At 37.3% G+C, this 22,589-nt stretch overlaps 1 protein-coding gene across 1 annotated transcript in view; it reads right to left on the bottom strand.

Annotated features, from left to right (window-relative positions):
• Positions 1-5,956: 5,956 nt before the first annotated feature.
• GUCY1A1 (guanylate cyclase 1 soluble subunit alpha 1) overlaps positions 5,957-22,589 on the bottom strand; it is a 36,686-nt gene continuing 20,053 nt past the window's right edge. The window contains exons 2-9 of the mRNA XM_055797013.1: positions 20,462-20,873; positions 17,566-17,627; positions 15,882-15,940; positions 14,118-14,827; positions 12,160-12,645; positions 11,502-11,645; positions 9,203-9,357; positions 5,957-6,965 (exon numbers count right to left, since the gene is read on the bottom strand). Of these exons, the coding sequence (XP_055652988.1) occupies positions 6,764-6,965; positions 9,203-9,357; positions 11,502-11,645; positions 12,160-12,645; positions 14,118-14,827; positions 15,882-15,940; positions 17,566-17,627; positions 20,462-20,710 (2,067 nt within the window). The 5' untranslated portion in view covers positions 20,711-20,873 and the 3' untranslated portion in view covers positions 5,957-6,763. The remainder of the gene's footprint in view (positions 6,966-9,202; positions 9,358-11,501; positions 11,646-12,159; positions 12,646-14,117; positions 14,828-15,881; positions 15,941-17,565; positions 17,628-20,461; positions 20,874-22,589) is intronic.

The following is a 22,589-nucleotide window of genomic DNA, read 5'->3' as shown; positions in this document are numbered from 1 at the left end:
CACAGACATTTTGGTCACTGCGCATTCATCGTTCAAAGGCTAGTGAAGTTAAAAGCGTAACAATGCTTGCAGTAATTCTGTGTGTGGTGTTGGGGGCCTTGTCACCAGCCAAGGTGAATAAACACTGCACTGTATCAGTAACCTGCTACATACGGATTCTTAAAGACTTCTCCAAGTAAGGTATGACCCTTACAACGGGAGTTTTGGGCAGATGGCTGCTGACAGTGTGCCAAGGACAGCTGAGAAAGGACTGTTGCGTGGTCTCATCGCATACCTATAAAGTAGTTTTGAGGATACAAAATGTCAAGGAAGTCCTGACTCCCCATCCCAGGCAGGAAACAAGAAGACTGTATTGAAAGTCAGCCTTAACAGCATCCCCATTCTTCGTAAATTTCAAGGGAGTCCACTCACCCTGTGTGTGGGGTAAACCCTCATGCTCATAACATGATACTAGAGAGATTACATAACATTATTTTTGGATAACGGTTTTTGGAAAGTAGATTATCCTGGCAATTTTGTGTACCTGAGTGACACTTTTTCAAAAGCACTGATATGTACAAAGGTCAAAATTGCTTTTTTCTGATTTGGTTCAGGTTTGGTAGGTTGCATTTGCAGGCTGTTCTTGCATTTAAGCCGTCGTAACGCAAGCAGAAGCTCTAGCATCTGAAGTGAGGTTTGTAAAATATGAACTGAAAACAGCATGAGCACAGTTAAAGCAGACAATGATTGATTTACTTTTCTAAAACAGGTATCCTCTTTTAAAAATTTGGAAGATTTATATAATTCAACAAAGTGATTTGCTGAGAGGGATCAGTGACAAAGTATGTGTTAGACTAAGCTGTTAATACTGGGCTATGTTTTCAAAGCCTAACCCCTCAGCATCGGGACTGTTAGATCACATGCATTGTGCACATCACACCTATTTGGACTGTAACTGATACAATTCCATAAAGCCTGCAGCTTCCTCACTATAGCACACAGTCTCATCCCCATCTGGGAACCCTCATGCACGAGGTGCAGCTCATCACCTGCTGCCCAGCTGTTTTTTGGTATTCTGGAGTGGAAGTGAAGCTGTAGCACTAGCCACAACTGGGATGTATATAGAATGCTGGTGTGAAAAGAGCTTTTTAGAAAGCATTTTCTGTAGCTGAAATCGTACAAGGCAGTTTCTCCACTTTGCGTCCCCCCAAACATGTTTCTCAGGAGGACTTTCCTGCACTGGCCATCAGAAAGCCAGAAGAGTTGCAGTCAGTGATTAAAGGAGAAAAAGTACTGCTGTACCTTTTAAGGGCATGTTTCTTCCTGACTTGAGATGCTAACTTCATCTGGCAATTCTTGTTGAGATCCATGAAAGCAAAAAGTATCATAGGATCCTTTTATGCTGTATGAAAGGACAGTTGCTGAGACAATAATTTTGGGAAAACCACTAGCTAGCCAAGAACATCTACATTCAGTTCAGTATGGTTTGTTTTAATACACGAGCACTATAAACCGAAGTATTTTAATAAGTTGCATTTTTTACTTTTGACAGTTTATATTGTTACGGTAATCCTGATTAAAAATACTGCCTTATATGGTATTGCTGGGTTTTACTTGCTGAAGGTGGAGTTGCTTTCCTGACATCAAATGGAATTTTGGGTATTTTCTAGTTACCTGTTCCAAATCATAATGGTCTTGATTGGAAAACTTGACATTTGGGATTGACATAATAGTACTCCTCAGGGGCAGAAATACGCTCTTTAAGATCACTTCAGCAAGAATCATTATTACTACTGTACCACTATACACTATTGGTGTTGACAAGCTATGACTAAAACAGCCCTCAATATGTCAGTGCTGTTCTGTAATGCAATAACCTGTGTGAATTTGAGAAATTCTGTGGTGTCTCTTGCATCCTTCTGTAAGGGGAATATAAACTTAGCAATGCAGAAAAAAACTAATCGTGTGTCCAAATCTTCCCTACAGCTTCCGCTATCAGTGGAAAGACTCCTGCTGATTTTTGTAGGGTTCTAGTCCAAAGCCCCTGGGAATGTTATTGTCCTCAATATTTCTTTAGCAGGTTTTGTTTGGTCTGAAAAAAATCGAAAAAGTGGACGTGTAGCTATGACTTAATCTGCCGCTTTTCGTATCCTGGGGACGTTGCTGAATGTTTTCCTCCAGGTTATTTCCCATTACACGCTGTATGTGCAGGATACTCATATAAACATGGCATTTCTTGGTGTAGTGGCACAAGAATTTGTGACTTTGTACTTCTCAGAAGACAGGAAACAATTTCAGCACAGATCTTCAAAGGAAGACTTGTAATGGAGCTGCAAAGCAATGTGCTCGTTTCTATTTATATTAGGAAACCACTGGCTCAACTTTACTGTTAGCATCAAAAATCTACTGAAGCTGATGAGACACACAACTTTAAAAGGTTGTTTATTTTGTTTTTGATTCTTTCTGTTTATTATTTCTTTGACTGGCTCTCCAGCTTCATGTTCCAGCCTAACTGCGTATTTAACATTCAGATCCTACTGTTTGTGCTCAGAGGAGTACATATCTTAAACTGTTGCGTCTCGACGTAGCAGAGGTTCCAGAACCACTGATTGCCTTCCATCTTTTATTTGTGCTTCAGTACCAGAGCAATGCTGAGTACAACAGGGAGTTTTATGCTCTCCCTTTGCTCTACAGAAAAGGACTGTCAGTGAACTCATGCAAATGGGATTGGAAAATCAATCAAACAAACAAGCAAAACAAAACAAACAACAAAACCTCTTATATCTGATTATTTCCTTCCTATGCAGTTGTAAGCAGCCATAACATCAGAGGTGGTTTTATAGGTCTCTAAAGACACTTGTGGCACCCATCTTGAAGATTTTAGAGGTGGAAAAGTCCTACCTTTCATTTCAGAAACAGCCTCAGAGTTAAATTCAGCTCCTGCCAAGCTGGCTTGATAAACTGGAGCAGGGCCTTGAAAGCAACACAGTCCCTTGAACGCTATATGGCAAGTAGCCACAAAAATTATTGCTGTCACAGGAAGCAAAAACTCCCCTTCCACTGCTTTTGCAGAACAATAAGCAGGCATAAAAAATGGTAGCAGCTAGAATGGTCTGCTAGATTATAAGATGGGTGGGGTTTGTAAAAGGGTCCTCTTGCCAAGAGTCAAGAGAAGTTCCCCTTAATTCTGATAGCTTTCAGCTGGAAATATTGAGTTTGCCTCCCGTACTATCTGTTGCAGCTGTTTCTGCAGAGAATGCAGAAGAAAATGATAGGAGAAATAAACTGGGTTTGAGGGAGATCTGGATTTTTCCTTTGTAAGACTTCACAAGAAAAAGTAGATCTGTCCTGGGGCTCTGTTATCTGTTCACTGTTTTGCCAGTTTCTGTGAGTTCGTTTCCTTTGTTTTTGCACAGTAAGTAGTTCAGAGAAAGAATCATCTCCATACTAATTGCACTTCCTCTGACTCCAGCAACGAGACTTCTTTTCCAGCATCTCCCTGAAATCTTACCAGGTCTTGCCTGAATGAAATAAAATCAGTGGAAGTCTTTTGCTATAGCTTTCACTTTAGCTATGTCAGTTCAAAGGACTCACTTTTTATTTATTTCAAGGGCCATTTACACCTCTTTGGCAAAGAAATTGCAGTGTGATAAAAATGTATCTTCCATCACATAGTGTAAATGTGAACAGGAATCAGCCCCACAGAATTTTCGTGAAACAATAATATAAAAATTCACATAATAACAAAACTGTTTCTGGTCATACTACTGAAGTATTTGTATATTTATATAGATAGCATTGCATGGTCTCTAAACACTTTCACAATATCATACAACATAATACTATACAAGACATCAGCTTAAAAACAACTGTTTTATTTCCTTGCAAAATCTCCCAGTATTATATCAGTTAAACTTCCTTCCTTGTGTTTATCTCAACAATTTGCATATTGGATTTCTGCTTCCTTTTTTTCCATTAGCTTTAGTTTAAGTGAAAAGATTAGTTAAAAAGTGAAAAAACTATTTAAAGTCCAAATGAAAAGATTAATTAAAAATAATTGTCCCTTTTTAAATACACATTCATTCAGCAAAAAAACTTAAAACAGAGGAACAGCTTCAGTGAGACCTAAATTACTAAGTTATGCTCAAAGCTAATGTAGACTCGTGGGTTTTTCTGCAGAACACGTCTGAAAACAAGTACATTTTAAAGTACCTTCTTGAATCATTGTCTTAAAATGTGTGCCTAAATCCCATTTATTCCTCTGAGATTCAAGTGTATTTCTTTATGAACTAAAGCTGAAGTAGACGTGGGAACATTTTGAAATTTTCAGGCAAAAAATTAGTGAAATAAGAATTCTACAGCAATTCTATCCTAGCTGGTAATGTAGCTTAGGGTGTATTATAAAAAGAAAATAAAAGAGTTCTAAAAAGCAATATTGGAAGATCAATTTGATCTGTGATAAGAACTTTGGCCTAGGGTGTGTTTTATTTCACAGAGATACACTTAGGAACGTGTCAGGAACTGCCACGATGAACATCCATGACAGATTTGTATGAAATCTGGCTTTGAGAATGGTCATCATCCAGTCCAGCAATAGTTCTTTCCTAGGGATAAAAGGAAATTCACTCCTAAGAATCTTTCCCATTGCACAGAGAGGGAAAAAGAAATCCTTTTTACTTAAAAGCCTTTTTTAAAAATTTTTATTTTATTATAACATTCAACAGATAACAAGGATGGATAGATTCCTACTGACCTCAGTCATTACTGGCTTAATATCATGAGTCTACTGAGGAGTCAGTAGTCAAATACTCCCACAGTTTTAAATGCAGGAGCACCCACATGGGACTGCTACTAGCCCCTGGGTATTTATGTCAATTGAAGAGAATTTTCCAACCAACATAATATTACAAAGATCAGCGGCCAAGTTTCACATAGTCCTTGTTTCCTTGAAACACTGCTGTTAAAAATGTTACAAGTACATATGCTTGCATATGTGCGTGTGTATATATGGCACATGCAAGAGAGAGATGTGTGTAACATGTGGGAAGAATTTCAGGTGCCATTTTTGTGACACAATTATTTCTAAGCATCTTGGATGGATATTGGAGATCTCAAGCAATAGCAGGATTCAATATTTCAAGTTTTGTTCAAATGCTGCTAACAGGAAATCTGCATTCAAATATGCTTTTAAAACGTTCTTAGAACTAGTCCCTTATGAGAATTTTCTCAAGGCTCTGACGGTACATGTTCTGTATGAGTTTCTACTGCAAAATAGGAGGATAAAACAGCATACCCAGCTGCTGAATGAACCAGTCAAGTTCAGAAAACGAATGGCACCTCGGTCTAATGTAAATGCTCCCTGTAAATATTGAGAGAGCAAAATCCAATTCAGTGGCAAGTAGCCTGAAGGAAGACTTTTATGGCTTGATGTGCTGAACCCCAAGAGTTTCAGAGGTTAGGATAATAACCAATACTGCGTGACACTACTGGAAATATTTGTACGTATGTAAGCAGTGCAGTTCTCTCAGCCTGCATTTGGGATCAAACTGTGTGGCACAGAGAAATTTCTGTGCAGATGGATCTAGTTGGAGAGGCAGAATCCTAACCACAGGATTTACTATAACTCGTAACTATATTCTGCCAGTTCTAGAGGCAGACCCTTGAGAGTTCTCCACTCACGTTTCACCATCCACAATAGAAAAGCTGGTACTGTAGTAACGTTAATACTGCGTATATGTGTTTGTACGTTGTGAAGCATTTCTGTTCACCTGTAGATTCCTTTGGCAACTTTAAAGTGAGTATACCATAGGCATTTCACCAACATGTCCTACCCACGTTGCTGTCCCTGAATAAGGATCACAGCTTTAAACTGGTGTGCTTCTGTTCCTGTTTTATACAGTCTGACTGGAATTTCCTTTGGAGCAAACACTTCAAAGCATGTTTTATTACAGTTCTTTTAAAACATTTCAGATTTAAATGACAACAAAAAGAAAACATTTATTGCTCTAATACATAATAGCAAGTGGATATTACTGTTTTTGTAAAGTATTTAAAAAAAACCAAGAACTTGATTATTGTTTGATGATTACAGAGACTTTAGCATGTGATTATACAGTGCTTTAATCTGTATTTGTTTTATACACAAAATAAAGTACATGAAAGAGTAAGCAGCAAACTCTGCTACGTTTATGTGCATTAGCTACAACTAACAGCCTGATCCAGAAGATGCTGAGCACCCTCAACACACTGACTCCAGTCAGTGTTGTTAGCAAATGGTCAGCAGCTTCTAGGATGGGGCCCAAAGGATGTACTGGAAGGAGTATGAGATAGCGATGACGATATTTTAATGGATATTTTCTTATGGAATCACTAAGAAAATATTTTTAATAGTCATTGATAAGCACCAGCTCACAACACTGCATGTGGCTGCATCACTTGCACATTACATTTCCTGACACACGACATGTAAAATACATCTAGAATCCTCAGCACACAGAGAACCGAGAGAGTAGTTACATAGCACTTACAAATCACCACAAGGAAAATGTAATTTTTAGTAGCATTTTCAACAGTGAAGTTGCAACACTGTTTTAGTGCCTATGTTCCTTATGCAAAGGAAAAATAAAAAGTAGTCAGTGACATACTTCCTGAAATTTTAATACTGGCTTTCAGGTGTTAACAATCTAAAGTGCTTTCATGTTTCATACATTTTTAAAAATTTCCCATTTATACAAAAAACTCAGAATATTTATAAATTTATTCTATACACTTGTGAATGTACAGTTTAGTCTATTCCTGATTCCTCACCCAAAAAATTGGCATTGCCATCTCCCAAATCTCTCTTTTGAAACCAAGTCTGTGAGTTTGTTCCTTGAATATAAGCATCCAGAAAATAGCAAATTCCAGGGATATCACTGGGAAAATTTGGTGGAAGCTCTTCTCTTGAGCGAGGTGTGAACACAAAACCTGGATACTCCTTTAACAACCTAGAACAAAAATGAATCATCTTGATTAAAAATTAATCAGTCACTAATTGTTACTACAAGTACAGACATTCAATGATTCTTCAGGCCCAGCAGGGCAGAATCTAATGTAATATTTATGTTATTTACTTAAAATATAAAAGAAATACTGTTCATTTGGTAACCTTGATAACTTGTGCACCAGTGCACACAAGATTATTGCCTCTCTTTTTTTTTGTCGTGTCAATGTTTTGCATGTAGGTGCTATGTTTATTGTAAATGTTTTCAAAAATCATTTAGTACTGAAAGCTAGCTCACACTAGCACATGAAACCGTAATTAACGTTCTAATTAATGAAATACCAAAAAGCTTATTAACTGAACTATTCAGATCCTCTTACCAATTCTAATAATTTGCTTTTTCACACATGTGTTCACTAAACTCAGTGGTCTTCTGTATCTGAAACACAGATTACTAATCTGTAGGGATAAATACAGATGACTGGCACCTAAGCTTCCAAACAATTACCGCAATATACAGGAATTCTGTAAGGTGCCATAACATTATCAATATGTGTTTAGAATTGGTGTATGCATTAAAAAGAAAAAAAACACTAAACAAAAAGGAGATTAATACATCATTCACTCAGGGGAAAAAAAGCAAACATACAACAATAATAATAATAGTTTACCCTTTAATCAAATTGCCTATTTTATAGGCACTCAGAGAATTAACTCTTTTTTTTCCCCAGCAGTATAGTAATTTCAAATATTCTCTTGAGATGAATACACAGACATGCAGAAACCTACTTACGCCACAGGTTATGAGCAAGTCTTGTGTGGACGAAGTGTCTAATGGTTTTAAGAAAGGACTGTAGTCAGTATCATTCAAAATTATTTTCCATATGGATATGGAAAAAAAAATATCACTGTTCTTCTGACATACATAAGCCCTGGTGATGCCAGTGCTATCCCTGTATTTGTATAGAGCGCATGATCAAAAAGGTTATTACTGCGTGCCCTAATACCTGTGCTACTTTTCTCTAAAACACCTCTATGGGACAATCTAAAGCGTGGCACCCTGTGGATCGCAGAGTGCAGTCTGCAGGGGCTGTCAGGATCCTGTCCCACATCCTCTGGCTGACCTTGGATGCAGAACCTTGCCCCAGGGCAGTATCAGACACACGGCAGTGGGTACAAGCCGAGTAGGAACAACTGACCGTCCAGGCTACGCTGAGGGTAGCAAAGCTTCCTTGAAAGGAAAAAAAAAAATTATATCCATATTTCTGGTTATTTTACCTAGCCAGCCATACCACTTTCTACGAGTAGGTTCACGCTCTACAGTTCATTCTTATAAAACTTTTGGCCACTGTGGGAGAAACAATAGTCACTGTCAGCTCCGTGGCATCAAATTCAGTCGAGCTGGAGTTCAGATGTAGACTGAATTGTTACCATCAAATTCAAAATGGTTTCCTATTATTTTTCCTGGCACCTAAAAGCACTATACTTGGCCATGAACATGTTGCAAGGTGAATTTTAAGTACAATTACACAAATAATACAAAGAGAGGATCGGGTTCAGAGGACAAATGAGAGATATTGTATTTCCTGTAGGAGAGACTGCTTGCAAGCTGTCTGCAAAATTATGTCGTACACATCACCAAAAATGTGCCCCGAGTGGATAAATAGTACAGCCTGTGTTTCATACTAAAAGGTTTAAACCGAGTTGGGATCAAGATCTATATAAATTAAACAGCTGGTGTGGTTGGTTCATTGCAACCTATTCATTCATCTCCCCTAACCAAAAGAGAACAAAGATGTACATAGGGTGAGGTTTAACCATTCTGCAGATAGTTAGGTTGCTATTTTCAATGGTACCTGCAGCCAGTTTGGCATCCATTCACACTGAAAACCACACAGCTCCAAGAGGAGCCAACTATATGAGGGAGAAAAACAAACAAACAAAAACCCCAGACAAACAAGAGGTATACAACTGCAGGACAAGAAGAAAAACTGGTCCAGACAGTCCATTTATTTTAAATGTAACATCTGAAAAATAAATAGCAGCTGTTCTGTTTGGCCCTTTTTTCTTGCTGCTGCTGGTTGCATTCTGACTAAAAATAACCACCAGCAGTCAGATAAAAAGAGAACGAGGAAAATAAACAGCCATACTTCAGATGGGGAAAAAAAACCAAACAGGAAGATAATGAACTATTACAGTAACTACTTCAGGTGGACATTGTATAGATATGAAGCACTGTACCTGTAAGTTGTTGGGCTGACATTTATTTTTCTAGGTATACTGCAAGATTCAAACTTATTGGCAAGGGTTACATTATTTCCAAAAAGGCAATAACGAGGCATTTTAACCCCAACAACTCCAGCAAAGACAGATCCAGAATGAAGGCCAATACGCATCTTCAAATAAAAGATAGAAAACAGCATTATTAGGTTAGTCAGTTTTACAAATTCTTCCTCTGTTAAAAAAAATGAAATAATGAGCTACTAATCTAAATTGAGTTAGTACAGTCTCCTTAAAATGTCTGTGTTCTGGTCATCACTGCTTGCAGAGAGGAAATAGCTGAAGTTTACCCTGCTTTGCATTTATAGTAATTCTTCATCTGCTATGACTGTGATAATTCTGGTCCCTGTGGCAGTAAATTGATCTAGAAACATCAGCAGGAGTTACTATGACACTTGGATACTTTCCTGAGAGGAATTACATGACACAACGTTGTTAAGACTGGTGACAGTCAATGAACACTACTTGCTTTGCTGTTAAGGTCAGAAGACAAGTCTTAGTGAATAGCAAAGACAATATGTATATGCTGTAGTTCCAACTGAACCATATTGATGAGGTCACAGAGTAAATCCCAATCCCAGAAATTTATAATTGATCAAAGAATGCAGCAGTTGAAACATTTTGATACCTCTTCTTTGTTACTCGTACTCAAATTTTTGAGTTTTGCTTAGCTAGTGCTGCTTTCTATGTTCCTTCCCCCCCCCCCTTTTTTTTTTATTTGAGATGTGTTCTTTTTCTTATGTGCATTATTATACATACATAGACATGTTTTCTTCAGAATAGCACTCTGGCACAATAATGGGATGGTGTTGGGAAGCTAGCATCTCTACTATGTGTGCTACTCTTCACATACCAAGAGAATATCCTATCATTACAAAGAAGTCACCATTTCTAATGTTGAGTGGAAAAGCAGAAAAGCCTGCAACAAAAGAAAAATCCACCCACACAGCAAAGATGGCTAAAATATGAACATCAATACACAAGTCTGATTTAAAATGGTTTGCAGTCACATCTTTTTCTTTGACAATCAATATATAAAATGACAGTAGACTGTGTGACGTATTTGTTGCTTTGCAAAACAGCCAATGCTTTCACGAAGAATTTCATTAAAATAGAAGCAAGCTTTCATTAAAAATAGATTGTTTTCTTCTAAGAAGCTTCTAGCTCATACTTATACAAGTTTTTTCTCTCTGCTTTAAAATTACTTTTTAAAATGTAATAGCGTTCTTCATTCAAAATCATAGAGGCAGCATTTGTGTGGAAATTATAAACATGTTATAATACTGTCAAGATGTATCCAGATTTTTTAAGTGTAATTTAATTTGATATTGTGAAATATAAAAAGTATAACATTTATTTGTAATATAATACTGCTGTTCTCTGTGATAGATGTGGAGCATGTAATCCTCTTAATAACCATTTTCTTTTTCTTGGAATACAAATATTCCTTAATCTAAAATCAAAGAACTCTGAAGTTTTCTAAAGGACCAGATGAACAGATACCTGTTAAAAATGAGCAAATGAAAGACATAATGAACTGAGACACCTATATTAAAAATAAAAGGACCCCATTCCAAGACATCTGAACTTAGCAGAAGGTCTACATCATTTGTCACGCACACAGGCCTTTCTCTTTTTTTTCTCAGCGGGAGGTAAACCTGCATGAATAGTTCAGTACATGTACAAGTCCTCACTGAAAGGAAGCCATAAATATAACTACCACTGAATCTAACAGTGGCTTTGACAGCTTTAACACCATTATCTTCTGGTAGTGGTTCAGTATCTGACTGTAAGACAAGAACAGCAACAATCATCTAAAGATGTGTGGAGTACTGCAATCAGAATGTGTCTTTGATGATTTGTATTTATACCTGTTACCTCAAAAGACTTAGATGTTCTCACTGGGTTTAATTTTGAGAGAGGATTAGTCTCCTTATTAGAAAACATTAACAGAATATTCCACGCTACTGTTAAATGTATTGCTACTGAGACAAAAACTGTGGCATGTCAGTGCACACATGTTGATTTGACGGCATTTCAGTCTTTTGGGTTGACTTTCAGATCTCTTTCATCTTTACCTCTCTACAAAACTCTCATTCATAGCACTACAAAGGTCAGCTTCTCCAGCCATACAAACTTGACTTCCCCAACTTGCCTGAGTTAATGCAACGATGCAAGATTTTCTTGAGACAAAAGCCCCAAGGGCAAAACAAACAGAAACACCCACTTTAACCATATAAAATACAATAAAATATATGACCTTGATAGGCTCTCCATGGGGAGACACCACCTCATCTGACAGCTCCATCATCTTCAGGGCCATCAATGCTATTTGAACAGCATGCGTTTCGCTTTCTTTGTGTAAACCTCCAGCGACACAGTAGGCATCTCCAATAGTCTCAACCTAAAACAGGCATATTTGTTCCTTACTGTTAAGACTGTTTGACATACAAAAGGATAGTTTGCGACTATAGTAAGAACTGTACCGACATATTGACTGAATCTTATCTGTCCTGCTAAATTATTTAAGTCCTGGGCAAATCCTGCAGTATCATTCAAAAGGAAAAATTGCACTTCATTTATGGCTGGGCATGATGCCAAAATACTTTTCCCCGCCCACCTACCATCAGGCACTCATAGCTACATTGAACACCTATTTACTACAGATTCACAACACGGTCATTGAAATTAATTTTTAAAATTAACTCTTAAGTTTTGATGGGCTTCTCCCTTGGCTGAATGAATGGCTGATTCTGTTGATCTTTTTTTTGTTTGTTTTTTGATTTACTTTAATATGTCTTTCTTATAATGAAGATTTAGGGCAAAATAATTTTTAGACTTCTATTATCCTCGGTCCCATTTAGTCTTCAATTCCATTCCTGCTCCAGAACCCCACAGAAATGCAATAAATTGTGTACCTTGTAGACATCTAGCTCTCCACATTGGTAATCAAAGCGAGTATAAAGCTCATTAAGCATGGTGATAACCTGCATAGGTGAGCATTGGGAACAGATGGCAGTGAATCCAACAATGTCAGAGAAAAGCATTGTGACATTATTAAATTTCTTGGCTTGCACAACTTGTCCCTGCCACAGCTGCTGAGCAACCTCTCCAGGAAAAATGGAAAACAGAAGATCTACGGTCTTCTTCTTTTCTTCTTCAAGTGCTTGATGGGCCTGCTCGAGGGTTGCTTTTAGCTTTCCTAACCTCTTCTTCAGTCCATCCTGAGCTCTGGCCTGCTCTCCTATCAGGACAACATCTCTCAAGGCATTGTGAATGGGAATATCTGAGAGGTACAACCCACGTCCTGTAAAATCTTCTAGTCTATCCACACAAGGAGATCCCAAGAACAGGATGGCACTGGACTCAAAAATGTAGATCATCTGGCCTTTAAGGTCCATCACCTGAAACAGTTAAAGAAGCAAGAATTCATGGGGATGATTTAGAAGCCAGAAGTTTTAGAGGAAATAAATTCTGCTGAAACACAGGAAAATCAGATCAGTCCACAGTCTTTTCATTTTCATTTAGTAGCCTAAGAGAAAACATGGGGTGCTAAAACATAGAGCCACCAAATAAGTTTATTTGGCTTGAGCCTTCTGGTACAAAAGTTAGACCACAACTTAAGGATAAACTAATGATATTTGAGTATCAGGATCAGTTTTAGCTTAGGAAGAAATGAATTTTCTGCATTTTCATCTATTGATAAAATGTTACTTACAATAGTGGCCTATGAACTTCTGCTAATAACTCTAGTGTTTAGTTCATGCACCACTTTCTAAAATAAAGAGATAAAATCAGCTTAAATTTTATCATAGGATGTCCAGTACTCACTGCAATTTAAAATTAAAGGCATAAATGGAAGAAATATCCCATTTTAATAATTAAAAAAAGCAAAGTATTTTGTATGAAGTATTTTTATGTCCCTTCTGAATTCACTTGTGCAACGTGCAAGGTGCTGCAGTGCTCCGCTTAACATTGCTTTGAAAGACCATTTTTTAAAGAAAACCTGTTACTTGCAAATAGAGATTCGTGTATGTTAAGTATGTGCAAAAAGCAAAGCGCAGTCTACTACCCCTTGTAATCATTAAACTGTTGCCTAGCGCAGAAACAGCTCTGAGATGAAGTAGCTAATCAGTGCTACACTTTTTCACACTTCATTATTAACTAGGCAAAACCTTTATTGAAGTTCTTGGAGCGCTGAGTCTGAACTGGTGATTTATCCTGGAGTGCCCCAGGTGTACATAAACTGGACTTCAGCTAGAGCTAGTGATGAATAAAAGCAATCATTGGATATTCCATGTTTTTTACTGTCCCGGGCCATTTGCCACACACCCCAGCAAAGGTAGTGAGTAACCCCATCAGCTAAAACTATGTGCAACCTTTGGCAATTGCATTTGATGAAAACATCAGAATATCAAAGATACCAAAACATCAAAGAAAGGAAAGGCTGAATGAGCATAAGGAATGGCTACTTCTTTCCCCAAATCCCAGAGCTGTTGTTCCCATATGACTGAGGGGTACTTTAGTAAAGCTTTCCCTGCCACTGTCCTTGTGTTGGAGACGCCCTTATTCTCAACAGCATGGCATGTCATTGGCTTTATCTCAGTTTACTGAGTTTATCTCAATATTTCAAAGTTTTTTTTTTAATAAAATCAAGTTAACAGTCGGGTTTTACTTGTGTAGAAGTCCTAAAGCAGAATATTGCCTGAATATTGGCTTCAGAATCTGAACTACATGAGTGCCTTCAATAAATCATTATTATTCAGTTGTATTATTGGATGTTGAAAGGTAGGCCATGAAAAGTGCACCATGTTTTGTAGCTATTTTAACTCTAACAAATTCCTCACAGAAGTAATGATTATAGAAAGTCTCTTACCATGGATGATTTCATATCAGTATTATCCCATCTTCTGACTCGTACAGTAAACTGCATATTGAGCATTGTCATTATTCCACTAAAAGTGCAGCTTACTTTGGGGGTAAGAATCTCAAAATACTCTTCAAAATTGGGCTTCGCTTGAAATTCTCTCCTGGTCAAAAGTCTTCTTATCCCATTTCCAATTTGAAGAACTGACATATCCTTGTCAAACATAAAATGAAATGGGAAAGTCTTACAGAACACAGAGGCAGGAATCACAAGTGAAGACTGTGGTTTACATGGAGATAAGGAAGGTTTTGCACTTTTGACTTGTATAGAGTACAGCAAATAAGGCTGGTTTGCAAACTCAGTGCAGTCATTATGGAAACAAGGAGGCATGAGCATCACTTCCACCTCGGTTTCATACAAAATATGAGCTGCTGCTTTAATAATGCCAGATAGAATAAGACTTGTGATTTTCTGCGGAAAGAAATAATACACATTTAAGAAGTCCTGATCTTTCTCAAGGCATAATATGGAAGCATCTTCAAGTCTGTCCTTCTTTCCTGCTTCTTGGCTGTGGCCACTCTGCCTCAGCAGAGTAGTGAAACTGTTCAAGAAGTCCTTAAGGGTTCCTCCAATAACCCCTAATATGTGTTCATCCTCTTCATAGCATATTTTGAATAGCTCTTCACCAAGAGATTCCTGTAGAGACTCCACGGGAACACCTGCATGGAACCACATTTTAGTCAGAACTGCACTCATCACACAGAGGCTAACCTCCGCTTTCTTTTTATCCTAGACCAATCTGAATTATCAATATCCTTCCCTGACCCAGCCCTGACACCTGAAGGCCCTCTCCTACAAGAGTCTTGCTGTAATCAAAGGCATATTCGTGGTGCCTGGAAAACAGGCAGACAATAGGTTGCAGTCTGGAAAGATCCCAGAATCAGTGTTCTTTGTAGAGATGGAGCCAGAATGAATGCACGTTTTGGCACAGGATTTAATCCAATTCCTCTAGCTTGATATAAAGAAATAAAAGAAGAATTTTAAAACTTAAAATAAGAATACAAGGTAAGAATAGAACAGGATCTGTGCACACATGCAGATACAACTGCTATGCCTGATCCAGTAAATTCAATGGCCCTAGGAATATTCTGGGATGCCAAGGCCAACTGGCACAGAACAGCTCGTATCTTTGCTAGTAGATTTGTTTTAACAGGACAGCTGCAAGCAGACTGTTGGGTATGTTCCAGCTCTCCAACCATTACTGCGAATAATTTGGAAAAGTGTTATCTGTCACAGGTCAGCTGTGTGCCAGGACCAGCTTAACAGTTCAAGCGCACAGAAGACCATGTTTCAGGTCCTGGAAATGTTAATTTGCTATTATAGATGTAGCCAGAGAGTTCTGTATTGCAAGTTATAGCAGTTCTCTTCAGACAGACTACAGTCCTTCAGAAGATGACAAGGAGCAAACTGTTTTTCATGAGTATAAAACTGTACCTCACTACATAATGTATGTTAGAACTCCCTCTAGATGTTGGATCTTAGGGGTGGGTGATTCTATGGCAGCTCAGGCTTGAGAAACTCTTCTCTTTAGCTCAAATTTTGACACTCTGAACTGTTAGTGTCAGAGATCACTGTTTAGCCTCTGGTCAGCATCACTGTAGCCCTTGCACGGGGAAAATATTTTTTAGTAACTAGATTAATTTATATATACATACATTAGCTTATATATATAACTTAGAAATACTTTAAATATATATTATTAAGCAAGTTTACCTGCTGCATTAGCATGATCACTGATTATTTTTTCAAAATCTTCTCTATCCCCAGCTTTTCTGTAAAGAACATAAAAATATAAATAAAACCCCTGAAAAATCAAGATAAGCATGGCAAAAATAGTAACTAACAGAAGTTACCTACCCTATCTTTAATGTGTACAGACCAAGTTTTGCTGATCAAATAGGCAGTTTTCATTAACTCAAAAGAGGGTCTTGGTAGGATCTTACGTTATCTTGTGCATTTGCGCTAAATTAAAGTTTTAGTGGTCTGAGCTCAGATTATGGATTGAGGCCAAATGCTATTGCCTGTCATTGATTAAAAACTCTTATGTTGCAACAGTTCCATTTTTGTTTGGTCTGAGTTTTTTGCTTGAAGCCATAACTGAATTTCATAATGTATAATAACTGTATAATATAACTGTATAATATAATTGGACTTTATATTCAAGCATTTATTGGAATTACATTGCATTAAATTCAAAAGAGGTGAGAAAGTATTTCTGTTTTGAGAGGAAATACCGATAAGAAATAGTGACTTCAAAATCACTTGTTTCTCAGTAGTAATCCAGATTCTGTGACACAAAACTGCAGCCCTCTGAGTTCTCTGAGGTCAATAAATGTCAACCTGAATGTCCAGCCCAAAATGATGAGAAAGACACGTAGCTTAGATTAAATTCCATATAAGCAATAAGCATTTGATACATGCTTTCTGAATTTCTTCATTTGAAATACTTAGATGTATTTACATACAAAAGCAATACATTTAGATCTGGCTTACATTTGCATTATTACATCATTCAGAATATGATAATTTTTTGTTTCAAACTAATATGCCAGGATGCAACACATAATTAAAGATAAGGAAAATATTCATATCAATAAGCCAGTCAGCAGTTGCAACGCACATCTGACTAGCTATCTTTGGTTCGGTCGATGCTGCTTTGAAATTATCAAGTATCATTTAAAAGATACATTGCAATTATCTATTCTTATCATGGTGAGCAACAGTGTAGTTTCCAACTTCATTATTTTTCTCCACTGTTGAAAGAAGATCTAAAATAAGGGGCATATTTTTTCAGATGCATTCAATAAATCGAATCCTCATTGTACAATGAGATGCTAAGAAATCCTCGCTCCCTACAAGGGTCAAATGATTAATATTGTGTTAGTACTAAAGAATGATGAAAATCAAGCTGAGTTCCTTGGAAACAGAAAGCAGAAGCCAAGCGAGCCCAAGACAACACGTATGTCAGTATCTGTAGTGTATGATCATCCACTGTACCAAAAGCCAGATTATTTTGTATAATACTAACCATTTGCATCTTAAAAACACCAGGCTATATCCATGTACAATTATATCTACCTTTCTAGCTATGCCTGAGTACTCTCTGAGTTCCTCCAAAAGACTTGCTCATTTTAAACAAAGTCCTTGCCTGTTTCCCCGCACAAACAGCTAAATGTGCCCACTAAGTCAACTTAGTGATTTAAATATTTGCAGATATGTTAAAATAAACTAAATCATTATTAACTTACGTTACCTTAAATGTTACACACCAATTTGACAAGATAATTGAAAACAGATTCCAGAAGTCCCGATTCTCAATCACCACCCCAGTCCTTATGAACTGTCTGCAAAGCATTTTTGCTGAGAAGTTAGTTGCAAACCCATTACACATACGTACCTGGCTTCTTTTATTCTGTATTTTGCAAGTGTTCTCTGAACTGCCAGATTTAGCCTTTCAAACTGGGGAAGGAAAAAAAGGTATATTGATTAAAATGTCATTGCTGAACATTTAATCATGAGAAGAAAATTTTTATACAGAGAATTACTTTGCTGTCCTTGGGACTTTTTTCAAGATGATGTAGTTGTTAGAAACAGCATGTCATTTCTGTGTTTGGGATTTAGTTTATGTTGATGTCTTCAGCTCCAGTACCACTATATTTAAGCCCCGTAGCTCATGTGTGCCAGCGGTTGTGCATTTTAAATATAGTGATGTGCGTTACCTCCAGTTTTTCAGAAGGCAATAAAGCCAGTGCTGCTAAGAGATAACTAATCCAACTTCCTATTATTACCCATCCCCTCCCCCTAAAAAAACACCCTGCCATGGATACAAAATGTAGAAAGAAATCTTTTCAGTTTAAAATACATTCTCCTAACAGAAAAAGCCAGTTATATTATGTATTATGGATAGAACAAACGAGTATAAAGTGGCTCTTCTGCCAAGTAACTTTTCTTGGATATTAAGACTTAATTTTTTTTTTCCAGACAATTTTCAGAAGTGTCAAGATTGAAACTGCAAAAGGTAACAGAGTTTCAAATGCAGCTATGAAAGAATCCATATAGCATTCCGTGCTTCGGATTACCTCTTTTTCTGTTTTCAAGACTACAGCATTTCAAGACAATGTTAAAACCATTTATTTTTTATTTGTAGAAAAAGAAGAATTTTGGCTATGTGTGCTGCAAACCCAAAATCCCCTCTAGATGAAAATCTAGCACTGTAGATAAGCTGTGTAAAAGGACTCCATAATAAAATAAACTATCATAAAGATTTACCTCCATTTACCTCAATCCTGTGGTTCCATATCCTTTCTGTAGTTCCTAATTGGAACAATTACACTTTCCAAACAAGCATATTTCAGACTGTTGGGGCCAGTAAAGCTCCCTTAGGTATATAGACTGATCATTTGAAACCCAAACGTCCCAAAAAGAACAGTGCTAAACTGCTATGACGGAATTTGGCTGTGGGGCTTGCTGTGGTCTGCCTTGTCTTTGGTTCTCACTCCTTGAAGAAACCAGCATTTTCTGTGGCATCTTTTACTTTTTTTATTCGCAAAAGGAAATTTTGCACACCCAAAGAAAATATCAGGTGAAAGAAAGGCGATACATTCTGGAGACTTTTTCCAAGCAAAAATCTAGATTGAGGAACTGTTTACATATATGAACACAATGTAAATTACACCTGTGTATAAACTGGTACAGGAAGTGGAACACAATCCAATTCATTACTTATCTCCAAACAATGTCCTGTATGTTGCTGTAAACACCAAAGAAGCAAATAAAACAATCACTACATTATATCTCAAATTTAATCAGAAGTTTTTTCTGGATGCACTATGTCCTGGACTTCCATGCAAAACTCACTCTTTTCATGAGGAGCTCATGAAGCAGTCGGGGTCACGATGCAGCCCGCTGTTTTGGAGTTTCCAATTTGAAAGAAGATGGTGGTATAATTGCTGATGGTTAAGTAAGGCACTATCAAGTATCTGAGCAATGTGAAATACATTTTTAAGCAAGCAAAACCTTTCTAAGGAGAACGAGGATTGGGAATATGCTTAGGTCTGGACCCCAAATTAGCATGAGAACAGACTATTATACCTTGGACAAAGCTCCAATGAATATTACTTGAATAACTGTAAATAATAGTGGAAAAAAACCTGGAATTTCAGTAGCTCCTGGGGTACCTGGTCATAATATCCTTGATGGTACCAAGTTTTTGCCCCAGCTGATGAACTAGCCTATCATGATTACATAATAGGCAGCTGCATACATTTATACCACTCTTTAGAGAAAAACCGTACCAGTTATCTATTTAAAAATCCCTCCAACAGCTATACACTAGTGACTTCACGACACCATAGAAAGGGTACTTTGCCAGATCATTCTTGAGTTAAAAGACCTTTCCTTTATATATTTGAAGATCAGTTTAAAGGGATGATTTTTTTCTGTGTAATGCAGCAGAGGTAAAAAGGGGGTCTATCAAAACCGCAGAATTTTAGCAAAAGGGTAATAGATGAAGAGTTGTGAAAACAGATCTGCAAATAGATTTAACAAAACTCTAGCTCTTTTAGTAAAGTACACTGAATGTCCAAGTAGTAGAACTGTAATGAAATGACTACACAGAGTTGGCCATTTGCCATTTGTAGTCTCAATATATACCAGCCAGTTCGTTCACATTTCCCACAGAATTTGAAGCAAGCCCAAGTGTTGAATGTTATGGAGCTGCATTTTTCATGTTTTTTTTTACAGAGATAAACCATGGTATTCACCTCCAGCAAAGCAAACCACTGTGAATGCCCTGTACCTGTTTTCACTTGAGTTAAGCACAGACATAAGAACACCCTTGCGGTAAATGCAGACAGTAATGTTTTCTAAAATAGTGTGGCAGAAGGTTAGCATCACAGCAGATGAGAATAGCTATTTTAATTTTTTTGTGATAATGAGTAATGCACTTGGCAATATGGATTCAGTTAGGTGAACTGATGAGATGACCACATTATTTACACAACTAGGTAACAAGGCAGAGTTGCTCTAATTGTATCTTTATGTAAAAAATACGTACAGAAATACAGGGATTTAAAAGGAACATTTAAAATGATCAGTGGGAGGCTGCAAATACAAGACAAAAACATCAATCCAGAAAGAATGGAAGAGGATGAAATGAGGATTTAAACTATACAGAACTATGTAAGAACACAAACTTTGAAGTTTAAAGGCGCACATCCAAAGGCTGGCATAAAATGTTTTTTAATATTTATAATTAAATGCTATTAAAGTATTATTATGCAGTATCTGTTTACCTCAGGAAAGATTAGTTTGCAGATGCTTTCAGTCAACGTGTGCAGGTACACTCTACTTCTGCTCGTTTTCCTTTGTGGCAGGTTTCCTTGAGCATCTTTTTCATGGACTTCTTTGCAGATGGGCAAAGCCGCTCTAGAGCTGTTTTCTGTGCAATCCTTGTCATGTTCCTCAGGGATGTGACTTGGAGTCAGTAAGGAGAAAGGACATTCCCCTGTGATCTTCAAGTCTTTCAGTTTTGTACAGAACATACTGTACAAAGTTTCCCTCTTGAGAATAAGAGTACTTGGCTGTGAGTTTAATAGTTCTTTTCTGTTTATTAGCAAGAGCAGAAGATGCCAGAATAGTAGACAGGGCAACCACTGTGGAAGATTACTGGTAGCTATAAATCACCACAGGAACAAATATGTGCCCCTACAAAACAAGAAAAAAGATAAAATAATTTAAAATATTTAAATAATAATTTATTTTCTCTTTTAAATTCCTGTGACATGCCAGGTTTATCATATGTGCATTAAAATAATGGCTTTTCTAGGACTTTGCTCCGGAAAGCATATGTGCCATTTTAAGCATGTAATCCCTACTGACTTCAGTGCTTCAGGTAATTAAAAGTTACATGCATGGTTAAGTTCTTGGCTAAATTGGGGCTCTAGTGATTAAAGCAGAGGCGTTGTTTTATCTGGTACGTCTTTGGTCACATTGATGGATGAGGTTTCTGAAAAAGTAGAAAGCAGAATTCTAATCAGAAAACCTTTTTACTCTTCATAAGCAGCTATTAAAAGCCACCTGATACAGCACAATGAACCTGACTTGTTACGGATACTTGCATCTCAATTTACTTGATGATCCCTTTTGTGACAGAGAGGTATATGACTGAAGTTACTACTCGCCCTCCTGGAACAGCAGACCACCCGAGACCAAAGGTCCATGCCTTGTGTACGAGCTACTGGCTGGTGACAACTAAGATCATGGCATTTTGACCACTGACTTATATCTGTTGTGTATATATATATATATATTTATAAGACCATAACTGAACTTGCTTGGAAACACCAAGGGATTTTTATGCTTTTAAAGGGGATATCTTTCAAACAACAGATTTAAAAAAAAAAAAAGGGGGGGGGGGGCTGAACTTTTCATTTTAATAATCATTCCATTTGTTACATTTATTTCAGTCAGACTTAAACTGAAAAAGGCTTTTCCCTTAAGGGCTTCATTTTCTATTGACTGTATCTCATTGCATTGGATCCTCTTATCCTCATAATAATACTTTAAACCAAGGTAAACCTTGAGAGCTTTTGGTGACTCTGGAAGCAGCTGAAGTATCACATTTGTCTCTCTGGAGATACAGGACAATAACGATTTCCTTCAGGCATACTACGGCTTTAATCAGCCTGTGTAGCACACCGCTTATTTCTGCCCCTGGGACACCCAAAGGGCTTTTAGGGTCACACAGCAACTGTACCAGGGTTAAAAATAACTAATTCCTTGATACAGGCTATCAGCCGCTTCTTTTTGAAACTGCTGGAATGAATGGCACAGCAGGGCAGCGCTGCAGACCCAGCACACGTGGCGTGGCTGAGAGGAGAAACGGGCTGGCCTGGCTGCTGCTGGGAAAAAAAATATATTTGGCAGAAAAGGCCCTTTCAAAGTATGCTGTAATACCGATGTGTCAGGCCAGCTTCTAGGAGACATCTATCAAAATTATTAAAGCATTATTTTAAGAATCAAAAACCACAATGCTAAGAACAAAAGGCTGAAGAATGTTTACATAACATTCTATATTTCAGTTTTTACATAGAAACTCATTTGTTTCTACTGTCTGGACATCAGTAACGCTTTATGTTTTATTGCTGAATACTGTTGTGTAGCAAATGAGGCGGTGAAAAACTTCAAGCAAGAACCACACTCTCAGTACAGAAATATACTTAATAATTTTCTTTATAATGTCAGCATTTTTACATACATGTACAAGTATTTTTATTCAGGAGTCGTTATATAACCTTGCATTACTTTACAAAAAATGCAGAAAATAAATACCTTTTCTGTAGTTAGACTGATCTGTGTACTGAAATAAACTGTTAAGAAAAATAGTAAAATTAATATATATGTGCACCACTACCAAAGGAT

Source organism: Falco peregrinus, chromosome 2 (assembly GCF_023634155.1).
Source record: "Falco peregrinus isolate bFalPer1 chromosome 2, bFalPer1.pri, whole genome shotgun sequence".
NCBI lineage: Eukaryota > Metazoa > Chordata > Aves > Falconiformes > Falconidae > Falco > Falco peregrinus.
The sequence above is the reverse complement of the archived record's forward strand: the minus strand, read 5'-3'. Positions and strand labels throughout refer to the sequence as shown.